The sequence below is a fragment of the Cydia amplana genome, chromosome 1 (genome assembly GCF_948474715.1).
Source record: "Cydia amplana chromosome 1, ilCydAmpl1.1, whole genome shotgun sequence".
Lineage (NCBI taxonomy): Eukaryota > Metazoa > Arthropoda > Insecta > Lepidoptera > Tortricidae > Cydia > Cydia amplana.
Genome location: NC_086069.1, coordinates 5,230,378 through 5,255,595, shown reverse-complemented (window position 1 = coordinate 5,255,595; position 25,218 = coordinate 5,230,378). Strand labels below are relative to the sequence as shown.

Below are 25,218 nucleotides of genomic sequence, written 5' to 3'. Positions count from 1 at the left end.
CAGAGTGTACGTTTTTTAATGTATTTTCTTTAGCTGAATTGAATGTTAATAAATAAACCGGCCAAGTGCGAGTCGGACTCGCGCACAGAGGGTTCCGCACCATCAACATAAAATAGAGCAAAAAAATCGTGTATGGGAGCCCTTCTAAATATTTATTTTATTTTATTTTTAGTATTTGTTGTTATAGCGGCAACAGAGATACATCATTTGTGAAAATTTCAACTGTCTAGCTATCGCGGTTCATGATATACAGCCTGGTGACAGACGGACGGACGGAAGGACAGCGAAGTCTTAGTAATAGCACAATAGGGTCCCGTTTTTTACCCTTTGGGTACGGAACCCTAAAAATAGGTCAAGGAACGAATCGCAGGTAAAACGTTTGATCCACGTCCCATTAGGGCTACACGTAGGTATATTTGGTCGAGCTCGAGCTCAATTTGCGTTTGAACTTCTCGTGGGACCCCCAATTGACACGTTCGTACGCCAAAACTGAATATATGCGTGTTGGCAGTAAAAGGATAAAGTTGACAGAAAAACGTGACTGGTTTTCGTGCAGGAACTGATGCGAGGATGAGATTTTGTAAACGTGGCATAGTCCTTCTTTTTGTGTTCATCTTTGTAAATACCTACTCATAGGTTGAATTTGACGAACAAGAGAATAATGATGAAACACGAGTTTTTGGGAATCATGTACCTACTGAAATATTGTTGTAGGTTACAACGTAGATACTCTTTTCCTGTACTTTTTGCTCGTATTTCTCACATAGTAAGTATGAAAACATTGTAGTGAAAACCAATAAATAAGCAAACTAGCTTGTTCGTCCATCACAATTAATTTAGAACACTACATAAGTAATAGGTACTTTATTACAATTTATTGAAGTGAAAACTTCTTTAGCGGCGCACTTTTTGGGCACTTTTTGAGTTAAGGAAAAAATGATAAACTCGAGACAGCGTAAGGCGATCACGTGACCGTAAGGGGCGTAAGGTAATGGCATTTAAATCAATAAAGAAAAACTCAATGTTATTTGACATTTATGTTGCGGACTCCTTTTCAAGACTCTTTACCTATGTTCAAATAATTTGACGTTGTCATGGCAGTATGTACCTAAATAAACATGTCAATGAAAAAGTGTGATCTTATTTGAGAATGATATAATAATACCGGGCGTCGGTAACATAGTGAGGTGAGTTTTCACTTTTATCGGCACTCCCGGAGTGCAACCGTTGTTGCTTGTTATAATCAAACTACTCTTACATACTCGCACTTTGTCACGCACACTTTCTTTTGCCAGTGACTATTCGTGGAGTTTTGCGTTTAATTTTATCTAACGGTTTAGATAAAGGAATGAATGACGAGTGAATGAGAATATTGTGAGGGAGATGTGGGTAATCAGTTCTCTATTCCAAATAATTGAACCTGCCAGACACAAAGAGCGTACGCGATACACGGCCGTCGTGAACGCTGCTCGCACTGTCAGTGCTTGAGAAAGGAGACCTAGGCTCTTCGAAACGTCGCGCGAGTGACTTAAAACAAGTGAGTCTAAACCGTAAAATGATTCAATGTTATTATTGACTCTCTGTCTGTCTGATGTCTCACAACAGTTTAAATTCGACCACAAAGAGTGTGTTACACTTAGAGTGACCTACATATTATTTGGCGAAGATTGCATCTTTTTTTGTATTCTACTTCATTTAACTCATGACCAAAATAATTCTATCATCTGCCGTCGTGTGAATGCTGTATTTTCATATGCCGCAAAACTCGTCTAATATTGACTAATAATGCAAAAAGGTATAATATCGGAAATAAAATTGCATGAGGCAGGCGTCCGGATTTTTATCCCACAGCCCGGTAATTATTCCATCGCCTTGTCCCAATAACCTAATAATGGATTTCATTAACTCTCAATAGTCCTTACCTTTCACTCTGGCGGGGCGTGAGTCCCATGAAATGGGCAAGGGCAGCATCCGCTCGTTGTACTCCTTACATCTTATTAAAGTATCAAGGATCTCTACGTGTTGGCTTCGACTCCGAGCACGCCTCTCAAATGTCCGGAGCACCATTGTTCCATGATAGGAAAAGGCATTTTTTGTTTTAGTGTAAATTATTTAAACATTTTAATAATTAATATTTGTTCTTCGCAACGCAATTTCTTAGAGATGATCAAAGAAGTTCAACCTAGTATAAAGTTGGGCATTTGTTTTGATTCTGCTCAATTTACTTTTGTTACGCTTCATTAAGTTTGTTTTAGTTAGAGCTTAAGTAAAGTTTTGTACAAAATGGACCAAATATTGAATTAATAAAGTAGGAACCTTAAAATTACGTTGGTATTTAAACGTTTTATTATAAATTCGCATCATACATACTGGTATGAAGGTTCTGCCTGCGACTGCGGAGTGATGATGATATTTGATAAAAACTATGCTATCTCCTTTCCCGTGCTTCTAATTATCTCCATACCAAAGGGTGTAGCAGGATAGCCTTTGAAAATTGCCCCCAGAGCTTTTGGTTCGAAACCGCGACCCATGCCCAAATAGCGAACAATAAAATTGCCTGTTTCATAATATACATTCCGGCTGAAATGATGCCGTGGATTTCTATTCAATTCAATATATATTTATTTCAGACCAAAATTACAGTACATATTTGTTAGTTATGTACAGTACTATTTACTTATATCTATGTTAGTTTATCCTAGTCCTATCCTAATAAAAACTCTATGGGACAGCTACAATTTTTTTCGCGATTTCGACATTGGTCCCATAGTAAAAGTTGTTTAGTATGACCTATAAAGTCACTACGCCGAGTATGGCTGGTGGTTAAAATTTAGTCTGTATAGACATGCCAATGTTAATTTAATGATTCATATAATATTTCATCACTTCGTATTTTGTTCTGCGGGTTTCTTGGTAATAACAAATTGGTAACTTAATGAAAAGCCTGTGAAACTCAATAGTTCAAATTGGTAGTTGCTGTAATTTAAGCCTTTCAATCTAAAGCAATTCAGTTGTTGTTGGAGTGTTTGTCGTATTAATTTCTCCATTCAACTTATGTAAATTTCAATGGCTTTCGAGAAAATAACGTCTTATACGTTCACGTACGTTTTTAAATACTGATAAGTTATACCGGAGGACATACTTATACATTTTGGTAATTGAAGTACCTATTTACAATTTGGATAAAAAAAATACAAAAATTCTTTCTCACTCTTTATATTTGCTATAACGTTTTTAAAACATTGAGGGTTTAATTTTTACTTTGTCTACTACATTTACTATTAATAATTACTTGTTTTCAGAATACCTTTTGCTAAGATCACAACGACGTTACATTTAATACTATAATATTTACAATAAATAAATTCTTAAGTATATTTACAGCCTAATGTCAACACTGTGAAAATAAATACATTTTTAAGTACTGCTACGATAGCTCGACAATTCATCAGACAATGAAAATGAATGAAATTTCGATGTTAATTTTCAAGATAGTATTAAAAAGTATTACACCCATGGGCAGGATAGCTAGTCTTACAAAGCATGTATATTGTAATGGAATGTAAGAGACGACGATAACTGAGCATACTTCAACAATAGAGATACTATGACTACCGACATTTAAAACATTGAATAGTCACACTTACATTTTCAAAATCTCTCTTAGAAATTGCTATATTATTAAGTACATAATACCCTTATTCATGATAGCTTTATACGTTCGAATCATTTGGTGTATCTGCTTTAGACAGTAAAGGAACACTGCTGTAGTCTTTTAAGCAATGGTTACTCTTCTTGGAGCCATTGTCGAAAGAACTTGCTTGCGGTAACTTGGGTATCCAGTTATTATTACCTACTTTATTTGAATTATGATTTCCTATGGAGTACATTTGACAGTCCTTCAGTTTAACTTTGGGTTGGCCGCTTTGACTGACCGAATTGTGATTTAAAGAGTTGACATTAAGTGATATTGAATTAGACACGCTGAGTTTATCCGTGTCTTCGGCAGATGTCATGCCATTGGCGACCGGTTCGGTAGGGTCTGACTGTTGTCTTTGTATTTTGAGATTTTGTAACAGTGGCTGCGCTTCTTTTTCTAGTTTAATGAAGTCGTTGTTTCTTTGCTGAAATATGCCGGAACCCCGCCTGCTGGATGACCTGGATCCATCAAGTCTTTGTCGAAATGGAGTTAGATGTGAAATAGATCCTCCACTTTCAGTGGATTGAGTTTGAAGCATTGGCAGCGACGGTTTTTCTCTAGGCGGCGCGTTCGGATCGACTATCTCTCCCAACAACCAATATGTGACTAGAGTTCCTTTTCCCTGTAACAAGCATATAAAATATGAGAATTACATATAAGTAGATAATTGTGGATGTCTCACGAGAGCAGGCACCAAAGCTTGTCTTAGTTTATTTAGAAGGATGTTTAACTGGTTTGACATTGAGTGACTTTACCAATTCAACAATAGAGATTTGAAAAGTTAAAAGAATACGAAATGTATCTTTAAATTCAACTTTATCTTTATTCAATCAGGCAGTGCCGTGCAAACAAGCCCCAATATCATTACTGATACCTAATTATGTAAATCAGTACGGTTCGTTTGGGCTCAGAACAAATAGGCACACAACATTCCGTATGGAATTTAATGATGCCCTCGCTTTCAAAAGTATTACTCTCAGTCGAGTCAAGCCGAGTCAGATTTTCTTTAGTGAACCGACAAAATGAAAAAGCCTTTTTAATAGCAGACGTGCCCAGTATATTTCAGGGTATATTATGCAGGCTTTAATTAATTATTTTACCTTTTTCACCCCAGCAAGTACGATAAGGAAGATTATGTCTTTAGGGATAGCTGAGTTATGCGACTGCACTTAATTTAATCTTCCAATTAAATCTCAAATTCATTGTAAGCCTGAATTTCGTTTTTGAGATTAAACTATACCTATAACATTACTTAAGTAAAAGTGCTGGAGAAAAGCTATGTTGGCGTAAAACAATTAATTTCATACCAGATACAATTTATCTAAAGAATTATTTAATTTGTTATTTATGTCGATGTGATCTCAAAGGGAAGAGTGATATTTTCATAATACTGTAATACTGAAATCTACCTGATTTATATAGTTAAAAACTTTTATTTTCTTGACCCTTTTATTACTAATGTCGATTGTACAGTCAGCAGCAGAAGTTGCTAAGCGGGCGAGGTGTTCAAAATGATCTTGACGCGACTTTATTGTTATGAGAATAAGAGCGTATCAAGGTAATTTTGAACACCTCGCCCGCTTAGCAACATCTGCTGCTGACTGTACGGTTGTAAGGAATTTGATGATACAGTTATTTTAAAATCACAGTCAGTTATTTTTTGTGTCACATATTTTTTGTAAATATCCCTTAGACTTACAAAAAAAAACATCTTCTCGATATCGTTTCCTTACCTTCATAGCAACCTCTCCTCTCAGCTCCAGCTGGAATGTCCCGAAGGTGTCCAGTAGGGCCTTAGTCGTCGGCGAGACGTGGATCCGGAGGGCCTCGCCGTTGGACTCCATTCGGGAGGCCGTGTTCACCGTGTCTCCGAAGAGGCAGTAGCGAGGCATCTTGAGGCCTACCACGCCGGCGACGCAGGGGCCTGATGGAATACATTCTTATTAAAAAAGATGAATGATTCGAAGACCGGGCGAATTGGAGAAGATTGAGAAGGAAAGCGAACCCTGGCGTTAGGCCGGGAAAACGCTAGGTTGAAGAAGAACGTTTAAATAATTAACAAGATTCATAAAAAAATATATTCAATTTATTTTAAAGACGATCGATCTCCAATCGTTACAACAGAACTGCCTACCTTAATAAAATAGCACTGATATTGATAGCGTTATTTCACTTATAACTAGAAAGAGATACACTATTAAATTACCCTCTCAAGCTGTCAAGTGTGCGCAAAAAGCGTTCAATCATCACTTGGCAGGTGACGAGCCTACAGGTGGCAGCATAATTAGGTTTACGAACGCAATGACGGCTATGCAGCTTAATTTTGTAACTGTTATGATTAACTAACTAGGGTAATTTTCATATCAGAAAAGATACATAAATGATGTTGTCATGTGATTAAAGTTGGTAAAAAAACCTAGTACCTAATATAGACAAAGATATGAAATAAATAAATATAACTTGAGACTCCAGTGCCGTTAAGATAGAACATTCTTACAGTACATGTCGCTATGCGCCCCCCAAAGTGTAAGGCCTGAGTTGACGCTCGAGTTGGGCGTGCAGCGAGGCGGGGCGTGCGGCGTGCATGTTAAACAAATGCAAGCGTATAGGAGCGGCCTTAGTGCACGCTGCTCAAATTACTTGGCAGCTCGACGCCACGCTGCACGCCCCGCCGAACGCTCCGCTTCGAGCTTCCACTCAGGCCTTACACTAAGGGGTGCAAACAAAAAGGAAGGAATGAAAAAATTCGTACGCTTCTGGTAAGCTGCGGTAGCTCAGTTGTCTAAGAACGATTGGACCGGTGTTCCAAAAGATCACAACTATCACAAGTTCGAAACTTGCCCGAAGCGGTAAAAGTTTAATTTTAAATTTATAATACCGCTTGCTGACTACTGCTTGATAAAAAAAATTGTTCAACCATTTCTTATCGCAATTGTAACCTATCAGCCGGGAAAAGTCACCATCAGCGCACTAAAAAACTACCCAGAATTTAAAGGAGCACAGTAAGACCCATAAAGCTTTTCATATTATTAAATCAGTGCAGCTAAAATTTGATATCACTGTCAGAATCCGCAACAATATCACAAGTAAATGAGGTGATAAAGCTCCATTGCATGCGGATGTAATGTGACAGTCGTGTAGAGGTCATAATTCGGGTTGGCACGTGCCTCGTAATATTTGATTACAGCGTGGGATTCGGAGCCTTATGGACTCGACCCTCCTTGCTTTTGAACGTTAACGAATAAAAAATCTGATGAGTCGACTCGAATCTGTGAATTCGAATTGAATTATATTCGTTTAAATATGGCAATAGTTTTTATCTCAATCACTACTGAATAAAAAAATTAACATACCTACACAAGCCTAACAATAAAATGCTAAAATTCGTAGAATACTACCAACAATTCCATCATTATGACTGATAGATGTGAATACTAAATAACGATCAAAAACGCGTTTTAATAGATATTGTTAAATATCCCTTCGGGATTTTAAATGCTACTTTCACCGCCCTTTGTAAGAAATAGGTTTGAAAATTTTGTATTCCTGCGGCAACAAACGAAATTAAAGACTTTCCTCATCAAAATTATATTTGAAATTCGGAAATAAAAATGAATATTCTACTTTTTAAACAAATTATTATCTAATGCAAAGTGAAAACTCAAGTGGCAGTTTTTATTTATATCTGAATAAAATATAGCCTGGATCCATTATAATTATAATTGCTCGCGCCGGTTTCCTGTTTAAGATGAAATACGCCACTATTTTATTCAAAGTGGAGTGAAGTGATCGAGAAATATAATTATTTGGCCCTCTTTTGATCTATACTTTGTTGCTTTCTTTAAAATGACAAATACTAAAAAATACTAAACAAAATACTATTAGCACAAAGGTACCGTTACGTTAATTAATAATTAACAACAATTAATTACGTTAATTAGTAATAATGGTGTTTTCTATTTACCGTAAATAAGTATGATTCGATCAAATTCTTATTACAAATCGTGATGCTAATATTCGTTTTAGAAAATTTGTACGTTAGATTATTGAAATTCCATTACCAACATTTTTAGAATGCTGGGTGCCGACGCCTCAGACTTTAATTTACAGTCATATATGTAGGTAGGTTCATAACGATCGAAGACGCTTCGCGAATTTGCCAACGCATACAGAATGTTAAACCCAGAGATGTGAAAAATACTTTATAAAAAGTATTTAAATACAAAATACAAATACTTCCTTGATATACTATTTCAAATGCAAAATACAAAATAGTTTTTGAATTTGTATTTCAAATACAAAATACAAAATAGGTATTTTCAAAATACTTTTTAAAAATACAAATACTTTGCGATAAAAGGTACTCTGAATAGTGAATACCTAGTCTGAATTTTAAGTATTACTCAGAATATCCGAATTGAAAAGACTCTCTTCATTCTTTGAAAACAGTGTGTCAATCAGTCCTCTATCTAAAGTGCAAATTTCTAGTTGTTTGCTCATATTAACCGGAAGGATGGATGGATGATGGTTTATAACGGACAATTTTTAAAAGCATTAATTTAGATTTGTAATGTTTTACAGCTAGTATAATGCCTCTCGTTAGTGTGATGAAAACGTCTCGTTTGTGCAGAAAAGTTTCATCAGGGCAGAAAAGTTTGTTCTCCTCTCGTACCTTGAAACCCTCGCAACACTCAAGATTCCACTTTTTTAACCACTCGCTACGCTTGTGGTCATGTGCGACGTTACTAAACAGATTCAACAGTATGAGAGAGTTGCCAGGATTGTAACATCAGAAGAGATTGTAACTCCTACCTACATTACCTACTATAAAGTATTTTGTATTTTGAAAATAGAAAATAGGTCCCAAAAACTATTTCAAATAAAATACAAAATAGTTTTCTTCAAAAGGTATTTAAATACAAAATACAAAATAGGTATTTTGCATTTAGTATTTGCATTTTAAATACAAGTATTTCAAATAAGTCACATCTCTGGTTAAACCCAAATGAAATTGTGAGGTAAATCAATAAACTATAATATATAAAGCTACATAAAATAAAAACAACGGGTTGCACTCCGGGGGTGCCGACAGAAGTGAAAACTCAATGACATCTTACGTCTTACGCTCTCGCGAGTTTAACATTTTTTCCCCATCACAAAAAGTGCACAGCGCCGCTAAAGAAGTTTTCACTTCAAAAATTTAACATAATACATTTTCATAAAAAAACTTCTCATTGTAAAAAATATTGAAAAGGTTTTATTTAATTTTTTTAATTAACCTTGTTATTTTTCAGTTCTTTAAATTTTTTGTTTTATTTCCACATTTGAATAGGTATATTGTATATTCGCACTTTGTGGTAACATGTTTGTTAAGTATAATACATTAGGCACAGGTTAAATTTTTAGAAGAGCCTTTGAAATGTACCCATATCAGACATATTTATATTGATACATCTAATAACATAAATATAAAATCACAGACATGATCAATTTTAAGATATATTTAAATTTCACTCAAGAAAGGGAGTGAAACCGTTGTTGTCTAAACAGTTCAAGAAAGTAAACTCAGAAATATCGAAGCCTTTATAAATTATTTTAGTGAATTATTTACTAAATAAAAAAATCTAGATCACGATCGTTTCTCATCGATACACACTCTTAAATATAAAAGAAAATTACAAACTGAAAGCAATTTGTCATTCGAATCACAAGGTACCAGCATTTATTTCAGGGCTATTTCATTTGGCAAAAATATGTATGTTTATTCATACCACCCACTTTGCTGGGTAATGAGGCGGGCTGAAATATACTCGTCGAATGTAAATAAGGGATGAGACCGCGCGAATACAGAGGTGGCGTTCCAATAGCCTGCAGAGCCAGGCGATCTCTCGGATAAGTGTAATGCCTGAGTGGACGCTCGAAGCGGAGCGTTCGGCGGGGCGTACAGCGTGGCGTCGGGCTCACAAGTGATTTGAGCAGCGCGCACTAAGGCCGCTCCTATACGTTTGCATTTGTTTAACATGCACGCCGCACGCCCCGCCCCGCTGCACGCTCAACATGAGCGTCTACTCAGGCCTTACACTAAGACAATTTAAGAGCACTTCCCGATGATCGGAGTCACATTACACTGGGCCACTGGCTTGTGAAAGAGCTCGACTCACTAGTCCACATGGAACGGATGAGAATACATAGCCAGGTTCCCTTTTGTGTGAGACATATTTCTCGGATTCGTCTAGTTATTCGCTGACATGGTTTATTGGAGGATACGTGACGTTCATACCGCGATGTCATAGATGATTGATCCGTTTTCTACGCGACATTTTTGGGATCGCCAACGCCAATGATTATAAGACGGTGACGCGCCATTTTTGCCGCGAAACGTAGAATAAAAATCCATTAAACCGTGCTGCAAAGCACTTTTATTGAAAATTGTCTTAGTCTGGTGAATAGTAATAACACACATAATATGTTTTAGTTAGGAACCAAGGTTAAAGTGGTAACTAAATACTTAGGCAGTTTACTGAAGCAAATGCTCCATGAAGAGATGAAACCTATATACCTATGTAGATTTGTAGTAATTTGTTCCGTTGCTCCTATAAAAGACTTACCAGAGTGTAATCCTATCCTTAGCTTCAACTGGTCGTGCGGTCTGTGTCTGATGCGGAAGCGGCGGACGGCATTGAGCAGGGCCAGAGCCATGCGGGCCACCTCGCATGCGTGCCGCGTGCCGTTGCGCTCGGGCAGTCCCGAGACCACCATGTAAGCATCGCCTATGGTTTCCACCTGTTAAACAATGTTTTTACTAAAGTGTTGTACTTGGGTACATTTATAGAGATTTGATTTTGTTGGTTAACGGGGGCCCACTGATTACTGTCAGTGTCAGTTGTTCGGAACTGTCACCTTTTGCGTTTAACTGACAGGCCGATATCGTCCGGCGGACTGTTAATCAATGCAACATGCACGTTTTGTGTAGTGTATTTTCATTATTGATGTCGCAAAATTATTTGTTTCGGAATGCCGAAATGTACATTCTTAAGCAATAGCTTAAGTATACATGCATGTAACAAAGAGGTAAAATTAATAAATATATAGTAAGTCTTCTATTAATATTTACAAAAATACATCGTAATAATCTCGACATGATAACATCAGGCGGAAGATATTATAATCATACGAGTACAGCCACAAAGTTGAACAAATAACCTCAGCTATAAGGAAAAAACAGGGAAAAGCCGCGAATGAAGCTGTTATGTTTTATTTCAATACCGCCTGAATAATATACCATCCGGCGAGAGGCTGAATGTGAATTTACAGCCGTAAGCTTCTGGTTACATCGCAGAGAGCTTAGTGGACAACGAAACCATAATTTAATTAAATATACAACATAGGTAACTTTATTACACGTAAATCTGTCAGGAACACGAGGTGAAAACGGGTGGGACGGGTTATATTGGGCTCACGTTGTATAGTTTTTATCCCCAAAATAATAAGTTTACAAAAATAAAAAGTTTTAGTGTACAGAAGAGAAAATTCCAACTTGTATCTATAATTATCTACTTATGGGGACTTTGTTTTATAAGGTGTATTGATTTATGAAATACTCGATCATGCCGTTTTTCGTTTAGTTTTTATAACAAAGAAAAAATTACAAAAATAAATCATATTTGTAAGCTGTGTCCAGACCTGAACTCCACTGGGAGTTGTAAACTTTTAATTAATGAGAAAACAACTTACTTTAATGAGCTCGAGGTTTGAAAAGTTTAGACTCTATCTGTCGCATGTCGTATTAGCTGGGGTAGAGGGCTTATCTTAATGTAACTTTAAAGTACCTATTACTTATTAAGATTTTAAAGAATACTTAGGACCTCCCTGAATTTTTCCTGATGATTATATAATCGTTTGCCATAAATAAAGTCTTATAATTGTATACTCTATCCCATTTATTTTTAGGGTCCCAAATCCCACAATTGCTCCGAACGTCACGCGCCCAATATCTCGCCTAAGGTGTATAAGTAGCTGGCTTTAGTAAGGTTACCACCCAAAGCTCAGTGCAGAATTGTATCGTCCATGTAATTTTTTTTGTTAGCCTGGTGTAGTGTCTCACTGCTGGGCAAAGGCCTCCCCTCCTTTCCTTCACTCAACCCTGTCGTTTGTATTTTCCCGCCAATCCGGATAAAATGCGTCCAAGTCGTCCCGCCATCTCCTCTTTGGTCTGCCTGAACCCCGGCCTGCACCATCGATGGTAAAAAAAACTGGTTTCACTAATGATAACCAGTCTTGTAAAGTTTCATATAGGTACTCGTAAATACAAAAACTCGTACCTTATAAACGTCATAATTCTCCACAATACTGTCGAAGCAGGTGTACAAGTCGTTGAGTAAGTCCACGACTTCCATCGGCGTGGATGAAGCGGACAGCGAGGTGAAGCCCACGATGTCGGAGAAGTAGATGGTGACTTGCTCGAATGTCTCCGCGACGACTGACAGGCCATTTATTAGTTGAGAGGCTACTGACCTGTGAACAGAAAAAAGTTGATTAAGACTACCTACCTACGCATTTAGTCGGAGAGCAACGTTCTTACCATGAGGTTAAATCACTACATAGTATAAAACAAAGTCGCTTTCCTGTCTGTCTGTCTTGTCTGTATGCTTAGATCTTTAAAACTACGCAACGGATTTTGATGCGGTTTTTTTTTGCGGCGAAGAGGAAGGTTTATGTGCCTATAATTTGTTAACCCGTGCGAAGCCGGGGTAAGTCGCTAGTTTTATATAATTACTAGCGACCCACCCCGGCTTTGCACGGGTTAACAAATTATACATAAAACTTCCTCTTGAATCACTCTAGCATCAAAATCAGTTGCGTAGTCTTAAAGATCTAAGCATACATAGGGACAGACAGCGGGAAGCGACTTTGTTTTATACTATGTAGTGATGGTGTCTCCAGATCTTAAAATTGATCATTTCATGATATGGCAATCGTTTCATGAAATGATCGGTTGGTGACATCATGAAAACTTAAACCTAACCTGTTTATTCATGAAGTGATCAATTCTTAAAGGGCATTTCATCAGTTTCATGAAAAGATCGTTATACAATTAATGAACGCAAATAATTTGAATAAATAAAAAATTTTAGAACATTTCTGATGATGATGGTAGATAATTAAATGAATAAACCTACCAATGGTTATCTGGTCTCTGTGGCTTATTTTTGTTTTAATAGTTTATTGTACCATTTCGTAGTCCCAATCACGTATCTGTAAGTTCTGTAACATTGGTCGCTAACATAACTTATACTTACTTTGGTAACAACTGATATAAAAGTTCTTCGCACTTCTTTTTTTCTTCCAAATAATCTTGTGTTCTTTCACTAACTAATGTTTCTAAGTTATTAGCGTACTGTTCCATACGGGATAGCAGATTATCCAATATATTACTACTTTCTTGGGATCTGTAACAAATTATAACATGTTAATATTATTGCCATTTGTTTTGGAAAAGAAGATGTTAAGATAACCGTCAAGAAAATTAATAAATTAGGCACGAGTATGTATGTAGGTGCATAGTAGACTTATGTCTGTCGCAGGCATTTTGTAAGAATCCGCCGTTCACAAACGGCGTCGCGTCGTCAATTTGAAAAGGGCTTCACGTTTGTAAAATGACGACGCCGTTTGTAAAATGCCGAAGGAAAATTCTAAAACCCCGCATTTTGTAAAATGCCTTATGACTTATGACATTAACAGCGCCGTCTGTAATATGCCGCGGCATTTTGGTCTAATTAGTTCATTAATTTACCACGTCAAAACTATGAAAAACGAATGGTTGTAAGGTACATAGTAGTTATTGTGTAAGGAAGTTAATTAAGTGTAGCACATGCAGCTATAACTAAATTAAATGCAAAAGAATTTACTTTCACAATTAATTTAGAAGATTGTTATAGCCATCAAAGTGATGTCTTAAAGTGATATTCGGATGTCGACTGCAGCAGCATTACAGTTGCAACGTTACTGCTGTGGCGTTGGCAATCTCCTTGATAACTAAAATGAGTGACGCATTGAACGTTTTAATCTCGTTAATAATGCGTCAGCAAAAGCAACTCAAGTTATCAAGGAAATTAACAATGATACCTACTAGACTCTTTATGATGGTAAGTAGTAGCATAAAGTCGACTAAATAGTCAAACGAACCGAATACTATGTACTATTTTAGTTGAAAATGAAGTTTTATTAAAAATAATAAGCAAATTTAATTTTTCTATGAAATATTTTATACAGATATTTGATGCCAATGAAAAACTAGTACTCAATAGAAATTGTAGAAATAAACAACGTTGCACATGTAAAAAAAAATTCAAGCAAGCAACAGCTAGCGTAAATTTAACGAACGAGAACACAAAGCGATTCTAAACAGCATCACTCTACATTAGTTAGTAAGATGAAAGCAGACACACACCCATTAGATGAAGTTACGTGTACATAAACATTACTTGTTGAGACGACGGATGGCGCCCTTCAGGTGTGCGAACACGGGCCGCTCATTGGGGTCTTCAGCCCAGCACCGCCGCATGAGGTCGTGCGCGTCGTCGATGTCGCACGAGCGGTGGTGGGACGTGTTCGGCCGGAGGCCTGTGGCTTTTACGGCCTCAATTACGTCTGGAGAACAATAGCGGTATTAGAGACCGAATTAACATACTTACCTATAACTGTTAATATTAGGTACCTGTGTTGGTAAACATGTCCGATACAAGTCATCGCAGTTTATGCTGTTGTTAATATACGACCATGAACATTGTTTGTTGAGTGCCCTTGTTTAACATAACTGTGACAAGGTTTTTGAAATTCATGAATAGAGGCGTTAGTGTTTGCTTTTTAGGGTTCCGTAGCCAAATGGCAAAAAACGGAACCCTTATAGATTCGTCATGTCTGTCTGTCTGTCCGTCTGTCTGTCCGTCTGTCTGTCCGTCTGTCTGTCCGTCCGTATGTCACAGCCACTTTTCTCCGAAACTATAAGAACTATACTGTTGAAACTTGGTAAGTAGATGTATTCTGTGAACCGCATTAAGATTTTCACACAAAAATAGAAAAAAAACAATAAATTTTTGGGGTTCCCCATACTTCGAACTGAAACTTAAAAATTTTTTTTTCATCAACCCCATACGTGTGGGAAATCTATGGATAGGTCTTCAAAAATGATATTGAGGTTTCTAATATCATTTTTTTCTAAACTGAATAGTTTGCGCGAGAGACACTTCCAAAGTGGTAAAATGTGTGTCCCCCCCCCGTAACTTCTAAAATAAGAGAATGATAAAACTAAAAAAAAATATATGATGTACATTACCATGTAAACTTCCACCGAAAATTGGTTTGAACGAGATCTAGTAAGTAGTTTTTTTTTTATACGTCATAAATCGCCTAAATACGGAACCCTTCATGGGCGAGTCCGACTCGCACTTGGCCGCTTTTTTTAGGGTTCCGTAGCCAAATGGCAAAAAACGGAACCCTTATGGATTCGTCATGTCTGTCTGTCTGTCTGTCCGTCTGTCCGTCTGTCTGTCCGTCCGTATGTCACAGCCACTTTTTTCCGAAACTATAAGAACTATACTGTTGAAACTTGGTAAGTAGATGTATTCTGTGAACCGCATTAAGATTCTCATACAAAAATAAAAAAAAAACAATAAATTTTGGGGGTACCCCATACTTACAACTGAAACTCAAAAAAAAGTTTTCATCAAATCCATACGTGTGGGGTATCTATGGATAGGTCTTCAAAAATGATATTGAGGTTTCTAATATCATTTTTTTCTAAACTGAATAGTTTGCGCGAGAGACACTTCCAAAATGGTAAAATGTGTGTCCCCCCCCCTGTAACTTCTAAAATAAGAGAATGATAAAACTAAAAAAAATATATGATGTACATTACCATGCAAACTTCCACCAAAAATTGGTTTAAACGAAATCTAGTAAGTAGTTTTTTTTAATACGTCAAAATCCCCTAAATACGGAACCCTTCATGGGCGAGTCCGACTCGCACTTGGCCGCTTTTTTAATAGGTATGTGCATTGTGCATGATACAAAAGAAACCACAATTTCCATACAACTGGTATCCTAAAGGTTTATAAGTACAAAAAAAAGATTCTACTAAAAAAACAATAAAATGATTTTATAAACAGAAAATTGCAGTAAGTTAAAAAAACAGCAATGTTTATAGTTAAAAGAATTATTTTCAGTGAACTTATATTTGACATTATGACATGGACTTTAATTTAGCTTTATACTCGTAATATCAATAATAACTTTAATGATGTCTCATAATAAACTCTTTTATCTCTGCTTGCTATTGAATTTCGATTTAATTAAAGAAAGCTCGACAGTTCTAAAGGCAATATAATTTTCTTGACTACTATACCGTCTATACCTAAACAGATTAATTACGCTACAAATTATATGCAATTATGTATGTATGACAACATTTTAATTACTTTGATTTTAACTCGCTAGATAAAATAGCTTTGCAATAGTATTTAGAAACAAAAAGACTACAGAGGTTTGAACCAGGATATCTCTTAGCAGCGAGCAGCAGCGAGTCACAGTTGTTACGAGTAACTTATAACTTTTTGTTAAGCTATTTTTTTATTTTTTTTACAATGTTTTATTGTTTGGCCGCTCCTAGGGCCAGTTACAGCTTATACTGTGAGTGGGGTCAGTGCCGCGGCCTGAAGGGCCGCAGCGCTGCATTGTTAAACTATTAGAGAATTCTTGATGCTGAATGGCGTGTGGCTAAACAAAATATTTTCGCATTGCAATCATATGAATTCTAAATGACAGTTCACCTTTCGGACCCATTTCTATGCCGGGGCCTAGCCAAAATGCGCCCTGCCGGTTCACTATCTCGTGCATGATGATTGCGAACGAGTATATGTCGCCTTTCTGTGTGCCTTCGGGGGGTGGGTCTTCCATGCGAAGCAGTTCTGGAGCCGTCCACAACATTCCTAAGCATAAAATGATTGGATTAATACCTAGAGCATTTCAACTAACCGGCATATTGTACATAATACGCTGGTTATCCCTTTTCTCGGCAAAAATGTGAGTTCAAACGCCTTTGCGCCCAGACAGAGCAAAAAAAATGGATGTGAAATTATGTATTTTGTAAGAGACATTGCCAAGAAAAATGTTTTATGTTTTTTCTAATTCATTAGAATAATAAAAATAAAATGCTCTCAGTACAAGAAATATCAACATTAACACCGGCAAACAATATTATTATATTGAAAACATTTGCTGCATAATGTGTCCAAAAATGTGCAAATTTCTTACGGGTCCAATAGCTATGAGCCGACGGATCTTTTTCGGTAGTGCGGAGAGCGTGTAGACCAAAATCGGTTATCTTCAGGACAAAGCGGGAGTCAACGACGCAGTTGCTGGATTTGAGGTTGCCGTGGGACCTGATGTCGGTTCCGTGGAGAAAGTGCATGCCCTGCCATGTTAAAACCAGTTTGTTGAAGTTTTTCATTAAAATGTTAAAATATTACCCATAAAATAAGTAGGGCGAAGTAGTAAAATTTATTTAATACATATTTTAAGGTATAAATTAAATTCCTGCTAAGAATTTGTTCCTAATAAGATTTGAATTTTAAATTAGACATTTATAAAATAATAAAAAATCTTAAGTGGATTAAGAATACTTTTAGTATTCTTATTTCAATGACGTGTTTAATTAATTAAAAGCTCTAAAAAATCTATTATTTTACTAGTTAAGAATAAAAATGTCTTACCCGAACGATGTCATGCATTAAGCTGACTTTGAACATCCAATCCAATTTTATCGTGTCGTTCTCCAGAATGTCCTGTAAGGACCCTTTGGGGCAATATTCGGTCAGCAGACAACAATGGGGCGGATCCACGCACGCTCCGTAGAATCTTGCTAAATGATCATGTTCCAAATCCTTCATTTTTTTCAATTCGAGTAGCAACGGTCTTGTTAAGTCTATACGCTGTTTATCAACTTTTTTAAGCGCCACCCTGCAGCTTTTATACAGCCCGCAAGGAGTATAGATCTGTCGGTCGCCGGCCAATGACGTCGCCTCGTCTGAGTACGCCGTCTGCGAATAAAACGCTTCATGGCTTTATTGTGTAAGTCTTAATCTCTTTTAAGCTCGTTTGTAGCTCTTAGTACAATAAAAATAATTTAGGTACAAAGCGTTGAATCTGGATTAAATAAAAATGATAAATACAGATTAAAGTAATTCGTGCGATTTTGGATGATAAAATATTAAAAGAATTCACGATAGCTTTGTTCGGTTAGCGACAAATACCAAGTACATCGCCTTAACATGAAACCAAACGCAGACTCTCTGCTATAAATATCATGTCTGATAGAAAATATATTTAGCCGCGTTTCTCATTTATGAAATTCTCTTTTTATCTGATAACTTTCGCAAACAATAAAATCGATTTCTTATTAAAGTAGTAGGCAATAAAACAATAACAAGGTTCTCAGATTTTTTTATTAAGAAATTACTTAGCTAAAGATAAAAATATACTGCTTGAATTATTTAGTCCTCTTGTTCAGTAATGAACAGCGTTTAAAGAACTCTCCAGAAATTAGTAAAAATTTAACAGAAAAAAAATTAAACAGAAGTTCTAATGAACCAGTTTGTACAGCTAAGGGCAATGTCTTTTACAAGCTCGCCTCTGAGGTCGGACTTTTAAGAAGTAGGGTATTTAATCGGATAATGTTTAAGAAGAAGTATTTAGTATTTATGAGAAAAACATTAACGAACAAAGTATGTGTACTATATTTTACACAGTCTTAAGCTTCGGTTGAATTGTATTTATAGAAAGGTAAGCGCTTTTCCATGATTATTTGACTTTCAAATCAGATATGTTTGTAAAAAAAATAGTATATAAGAACATTACATTAGATACATTGATAAGCCGAATCTAAGAGCATTCTATTATATTCGTAACAAATATTACTACACTTTTCGCGTTCACACAATGAAAAGCTTTGAGTGAAATCATTCGTGAAAGTCATACCATATATACATACATAATAATACCTACTCGTATACATGGCAATTCTGTCCACGAATTTCGTCTGCCTACACGACAAAACAACATCTGAAGTGGAAAATTGAAACCACTTAATTTGAGAGTACGATACCTACGCAGACGTGATACCGATTTTCAGCCGACTGACGAAGAAGACAGGGAAGTGTTTCTCCCGATAGTAGTTCGACTAAGGAATACAACGACGTGGGTTTAAGTGCCGGATTCATATCAATGTTATAAGACTTATAAGTTATATAATCACATAGTTTTACAGATGTTTCGGCGTTTTATAAAGGCGGACGGGGGCACAAGCTTTGAAGATCGATGTTGATGTGTTTGGTTTAAATACAATATTATCGGCCAATATATTTTTATTTTTTTCCGTTAGTTTTAGGAAAAACCTGGACGTTTTATATTTTTTCGGCATGCTCTGTAGCTCTATTGGATTGAACAGATGTAATATATATGTCGCCGTAAAATTGTAAACACTCGTCAGATTATCATCTCGCTAGTTAAATTATAAACTGACGGTAGGGAGATTATAAACTAACCTAACCTAACCTACGTTAGATTATAAACTAACGGGTTCACAATCTTACTGTGTCATATTCAATAATAATGTTTCATGATAATTCGTAATGTCAATTATTCATTTATCATTAGGTACTTGTTAAATCATCATTAGGTAATTGTTGTTGAGTCTTGCAAAATTATCGTGTGTGTATATTTTAATTCCTTTTTCGACATGCAAATTTCAGAAATCCCTCTTCTCGCCATGCAATTATAGTTCAAGGAGCATACCCTATTAGCGTAGGATATCCCAAAAAAACTTAAGTAACACATGTTAAAAATTGTACACTCCATTATACTCCGACGCCGTCGGATGAAAGTAAAAAGGTACACTCACCCCACTGCTGTACCTTCGTGCCAGCGAGTGCATGCTCCCGCGCAGCCTCGCCCCCGGCTGCAGCACATCGCTCCAGTTCACCCGCCACGTCATCATGGCGATCTCCGCTTCCAACTTGTAGTGTCTGTTCAGTAAATAAACTATTCATACCAAAGTTCTCTCAACTACCCACAACACAAGCCTTCTTGAGCTTACCGTAGGGCTTGGTCAATTTGTGTTAAAATGTCCTATAATATTTATATATTACTATTTATTAATTGTTAATAATCTAATTTTGTTCATATTTTTCAACAGCTGGCATCAAAAGCTAAATACTGAATATTATTTTACAAAGAAAAAGAAAACCGAAGCTTTAAATTTGAAAAACAATAAGTATTTCATCCTATGTAAACAAAGACCGAGCTTACTTCCATTTTATTCCCTAAATATTTCATCGTAAAATATACGAGTATTTCCAGACCGCATTATATATCATTCCGTAATAAAAAGGAGACCACACGGAATTTGCGCTTTAGGAAAAAGACAATATACACCACATACCGATTCTTTGGGGCTCGTTTTACACGTTTTAGGGCGTATTTTTTTTTTATTGCAACACTTTTTTTTCAAATTTGGGATTTTGTATGTTATTTCTACTCGGAATCACGAGCTCTTTCTATCCTAATAGGAGAAAAAAAGTGTCCTAAGGTTTTTATTTCCATTACGTCACCATTTTTTAGGGTTCCATACCCAAAGGGTAAAAACGGGACCCTATTACTAAGACTCCGCTGTCCGTCCGTCCGTCCGTCTGTCCGTCTGTCACCAGGCTGTATCTCACGAACCGTGATAGCTAGACAGTTGAAATTTTCACAGATGATGTATTTCTGTTGCCGCTATAACAACAAATACTAAAAACAGAATAAAATTAAGATTTAAGTGGGGCTCCCATACAACAAACGTGATTTTTGACCGAAGTTAAGCAACGTCGGGCGGGGTCAGTACTTGGATGGGTGACCGTTTTTTGCTTGTTTTGCTCTATTTTTTGTTGATGGTGCGGAACCCTCCGTGCGCGAGTCCGACTCGCACTTGGCCGGTTTCATAGACTTTGTATGGCGGTCGCGGAATGGAAAGATCGAAAAATGTAGGTATGGAAATTTTGGGACACTTTTTTTCTCCTTTTAGGATAGAAAGAGCACGTGATTCTGAGTAGAAATAACATAAAAATCACAAATTTAAGAAAAAAAGTGTAGGGGTCAACAAAAAAAAACGCCCTTTAGTGGCATCGCTTGACATGGTGAAACAAACCCGAATACTGTACCTACCTATTCATCAAGCTGTAGTTTTGTATGTCAACGGAAAATTGAATGTTAGTATCTACAAATTTCTAGATCTTGTCATCTCAATCACAACGCGTCAATCTTATTTAAAATTAATATCTCTATCACATGCTATATCTTTTCTTCCACTACTTTTGGACTCAATGTGACATTCCAAAACTGATACGCTAAGTGTAAGTACCTGTAGATAAATACTGACAGGATGGCCAGTATCACCACCACTGAACTGAGGACGATACTGAGAATGGCGTATACGGGTAGCGCTGTAACAAAACAATTATTAGTTATCGACAGTTTTAAATTTCATAAATTTATAGTAGGCACATATAATAATATTATACTAGTATGATGCCAACTAAGATTTGCACGACGGATCCGAAATGTATGGGAAGATCCGCGGATCCGGATCCAGATCCGGATAATTTCATACATTTCGGATCCGGATTGCAAACCCTAATGCCAACCTTAAGTACTCTCATTAGGTTGTACTATTTGTTCCTAAAACCAAAAACAGAAAACAAACAAATTTTGAAATTGAAAATAAAAGTGGAAAAATTCCCCACGTCGAGCACGAGCATGATTCAAATTTTCGACTTTTATTAGGTTAGGTTAGGTTAAGGTCAGGAGCACCGAGTCTAACCTATTTCTATCAACGCTTACTCGACTCTCAGTGAATTTTTTCTCATCAATTTATTTTAGTTATTAATGGATTACTCGTATTTATATACGCATTAATCTTACCTAACACCGAATACTAAACAAATACTGAATACTGAACACACACTCGCAATCTTAAAAGGCCAATTAGGCCCGACTCATCGATACTACTCACTGCCCAAGAGGTTCTTCTTAATAATGTACGAATTCGTTAAGGAAAAGCCTTCCCCGAACTCAGTAAATCCACGTTCATTGATTATTAAATAATATTGACCAATTTACTAAATAGAACACGGAAGTCGCGAAATTTTAATGTAAAAAAATTTAAAATTAAAGGGACATTAAATTGTTAAATCAAGATAAAATAATAAAAATGTTTACATACTTCTGTAGATACAGACACAGATTGTATCACAGTATCTTAAAGGAACTAATGTTTATGGCTAAATTCGGCCGGTCGAAAAAAAAAACATTTTTTTAATTACCACATCTTATGTACCTATAAAAAAATTACGAAAATGTATTTGAAAAGTGCATAATCTACGGAACACTGTAGATCACTTGAATAATTTATTTCGAAAGTATTAAAAGTTTCGAGGACTCTTTATCTAACTAATCCCTGTTTTCAACCTACCCAAACGCTTCTTATACCGGGTGTGTCCTAATACGAGCAACTGTAGGCTATACTTCTCAAACTGACCTTTTTGAAAATCGCTGAACAAATGTTGGGGAGTTTGAGGAGTACAGCCTACAGTTCAATTTTTTGCTCGTAATACAGGACACACCCGGGATAGAGTAACAAGAAATATCAGAAATTTAGTAAATTCATAAAAGACTTGAGATTCCAGTAACGAAGCAAGAATGGAATTCGATTTATTACCGTCTCGGTCCACGCTTGATCTATTCCGTTTAATCTTTACGCCCCTTGGGTTGGATTGGATATGGATTGGTCTGAAAAAGCTAAGAAATTTCAGAATGTGATTTGTTTCAACGCTTTGTTGGATCAGTTTTAGATTTTATTATAGTTTAGATGTTAAAAATTATTTTCAATGAATCTCTTCAAGCAATAAATATTTAACTTGTTCTCGTAGGTAAATCCGTATATACAACATGAATATGTTTATCCCCGATTTGGAAACGGTTACACAACCTTTATTAACTGTTTACGTCCTCGGTTAAAGCGATTGTGAATAGTAGTTACCTACTATTGATGATATATGATTCGGTTAAATTGTGTTTTTTGAAAAACAAATTAAAGCCAGCCTTTTATGAATGTAGTATGATACCTTTGGTTATGGTACTTTACTTCATGTAGGTACTAGCGTCCCAACCCCTATCCCTGCCGCAACCCCCACTTTTAGTATGAAACATGTCACGGTTGACGGTTTATTTTTTATTTTTGAGAGAGAGTTAAGAAAAAAGTGTGAAGGTAAGAAATAATCCTTAATAAATTTTAAACAAAAAACGTTATAAGCCACTTTTTGCTAAGGCTCACCATATTCATGTATTAACTTGTTGAAGTTCAATGTAACATAGTACGTGATAGTACTGACAGAAATCGTATGGGGAGAACCAGCTTGTTCAACGGTAAAATTTTGTTGAAGTTCATCTAGCTATAACATGAATATGGTACATCATATCAAAAAAATGAATATAACCTTTTTTTGACAAGAATTTAATAAGAATTATTTTTTTCATTGACACTTTTTGCCTACATTATATAATTTATATACTTTCCCCAAAAATAAAAATAAACTGTCCACCGGGACATATTTCATACTAAAACCCCCCCGGTTGCGGCAGGGGGAGGGATTGGGACGCTAGTGTGCGTAAAGCATCATACCCAAAGGTACTACATCATACTACATACATAAAGGGCTGGCTATAATTTGTTTGTCTTCCCCATACGTTAGAACACAACTTAACCGAATCATATCATTGACATTGACATTCGGATCATACGTTTTCCTTGTTTTATGTCCTCACTTTGGCAGTATTAAAAAAAGAAACTTGCAATGGCATCAATTGTACTTAAATATTGCTATAGCGTAATTATAATGTACGTCTAATTGTCAATCGCGATTGATCTACTCAGGCCGTCCAATAATATTTTTGCAAATTGTCTCATCTACGGGATAAAAGCACTGGTCCTTTACATTTTTTTTGTTATTCTGGTCGCATTGAGTTTTCTCAGAATATAATGAAAAGAAAACATTAACGGGAAGGTTGGAGGGTAAGGACTTTCGCACTAAAAGCAAACCGCATCAGTATAATCCGCTAATAAACAGTCGGGACCACACCAACTAGATGGCCTCACGAGGATTTTCTTCATAGGCATGCATGGGTTCTCAGCCATTTATTCTCGACACAAATGGAGGGTTTCATGCAGTATATTCCTGACTAAGTACAACGGCTGGCTTTTGTTCCCCTCGTATGCTTTAGACACGGATCCGTGCGTGCCGTGCGTGGGAATTTAAATCTATTGTTTTAAATGTCAAGGTCACTTTTTTCAATTATCAAATCTGACAGGCCGCATACGACTGGCTAAAATAAAATTAACCAGCTCGATGGATAAAAGTTGAGATAAAAAACATCAAAAAATAAATGATGTTGCGGTAGGTTTGGATCTGGCGTAGGTAATGTGATTCTTTAATTATTTTTGCGGTTTTACGATTAAGTAGGTCGAACGGTGTTGCTTTTTTATATCTTACCTTTAGTAATTGTTTATAAGGTAAAAGAAAAACATCTGCTTAAGCAGCATTCTGTTTTCATTACATTTTCTAATCAATGTAAGTGGGTCTTTACAATCCTTTAGTCTCCCCGGTACTGTTTGTGTCATCACACCGTACAATTGAATTAGACAAATTAACATTAATCATGTATAAATCTAGATCAGCTATATCAGGAAAAATATAAAAAATTAAGAACCTTGGAGAGACCGCTTATCATCAGGAAAAATATATTTTTGCTATAATCTGATCGTCAATCAAATTTTTAGAGTTATACCAAACCTAAGTTGACAGCGATTTTGATAGCCCAGGCGGTACAAATGTTATTTAATCGTCATAATCTCATAGAATTTGACGTTTAAAATAATATTGGCAGCGTCGGGGCTATCAAACCCGCTGCTAACTTAGCTTAGTCTAACTCTAAAAGCTATAAGATGACAGTCCATTTCCAACCGCAGCTGCACTACTGTTCATTTTACTATGGAAATTGACAGTAACAGCGGCGCGTTCAGTACCAATAGTAGTGCAGCTGCGGTCAGAAATGGAATGTTACCCTTAAATTCCAAAGTATCGATCTTTGGGTTATTTCAAAAGCGAGCATTTCAAATATATCCTTACACTTGTCAGGGCACAGCGAGCCATCGAAGCCGCAAACGGGGGTGTCCCGGGGCGGATCTGTGCTCCCGCCTGCCCAGTGTATAGGCCGGTCTGGGTGGAACTGCAAAGACTTGTTCGCCGCCACATAGGTCGCCACCACCTGAGGAGTCAAGCAATTGGATTAATCAACTTTTTATTGTCACACGTTGCTATGGTTACGGTCTCCTGAGTCACTCTTAAAATGCTAAGTTTTTCGTATTTAAA

The 25,218-nt window shown here is 36.4% G+C and overlaps 1 protein-coding gene and 1 long non-coding RNA gene across 4 annotated transcripts in view; one reads left to right on the top strand and one right to left on the bottom strand.

Moving 5' to 3' along the window:
• Positions 1-25,218, top strand: part of LOC134662201 (uncharacterized) — a 216,802-nt gene that overhangs the window by 154,838 nt on the left and 36,746 nt on the right. The gene's annotated exons all lie outside the window — the stretch shown is intronic.
• The window catches only part of LOC134661421 (atrial natriuretic peptide receptor 1), a 288,858-nt gene continuing 266,840 nt past the window's right edge, over positions 3,201-25,218 (bottom strand). For all 3 annotated transcript variants that reach the window (XM_063517690.1, XM_063517542.1, XM_063517618.1), the window contains 12 exons: positions 24,976-25,114; positions 21,153-21,234; positions 19,656-19,779; positions 17,470-17,796; positions 17,012-17,171; positions 16,528-16,686; positions 14,185-14,350; positions 13,000-13,149; positions 12,022-12,214; positions 10,309-10,483; positions 5,434-5,624; positions 3,201-4,322 (listed from right to left, as the gene is read on the bottom strand). In XM_063517690.1, the coding sequence (XP_063373760.1) occupies positions 3,714-4,322; positions 5,434-5,624; positions 10,309-10,483; positions 12,022-12,214; positions 13,000-13,149; positions 14,185-14,350; positions 16,528-16,686; positions 17,012-17,171; positions 17,470-17,796; positions 19,656-19,779; positions 21,153-21,234; positions 24,976-25,114 (2,475 nt within the window). In that variant the 3' untranslated portion in view covers positions 3,201-3,713. The remainder of the gene's footprint in view (positions 4,323-5,433; positions 5,625-10,308; positions 10,484-12,021; positions 12,215-12,999; positions 13,150-14,184; positions 14,351-16,527; positions 16,687-17,011; positions 17,172-17,469; positions 17,797-19,655; positions 19,780-21,152; positions 21,235-24,975; positions 25,115-25,218) is intronic.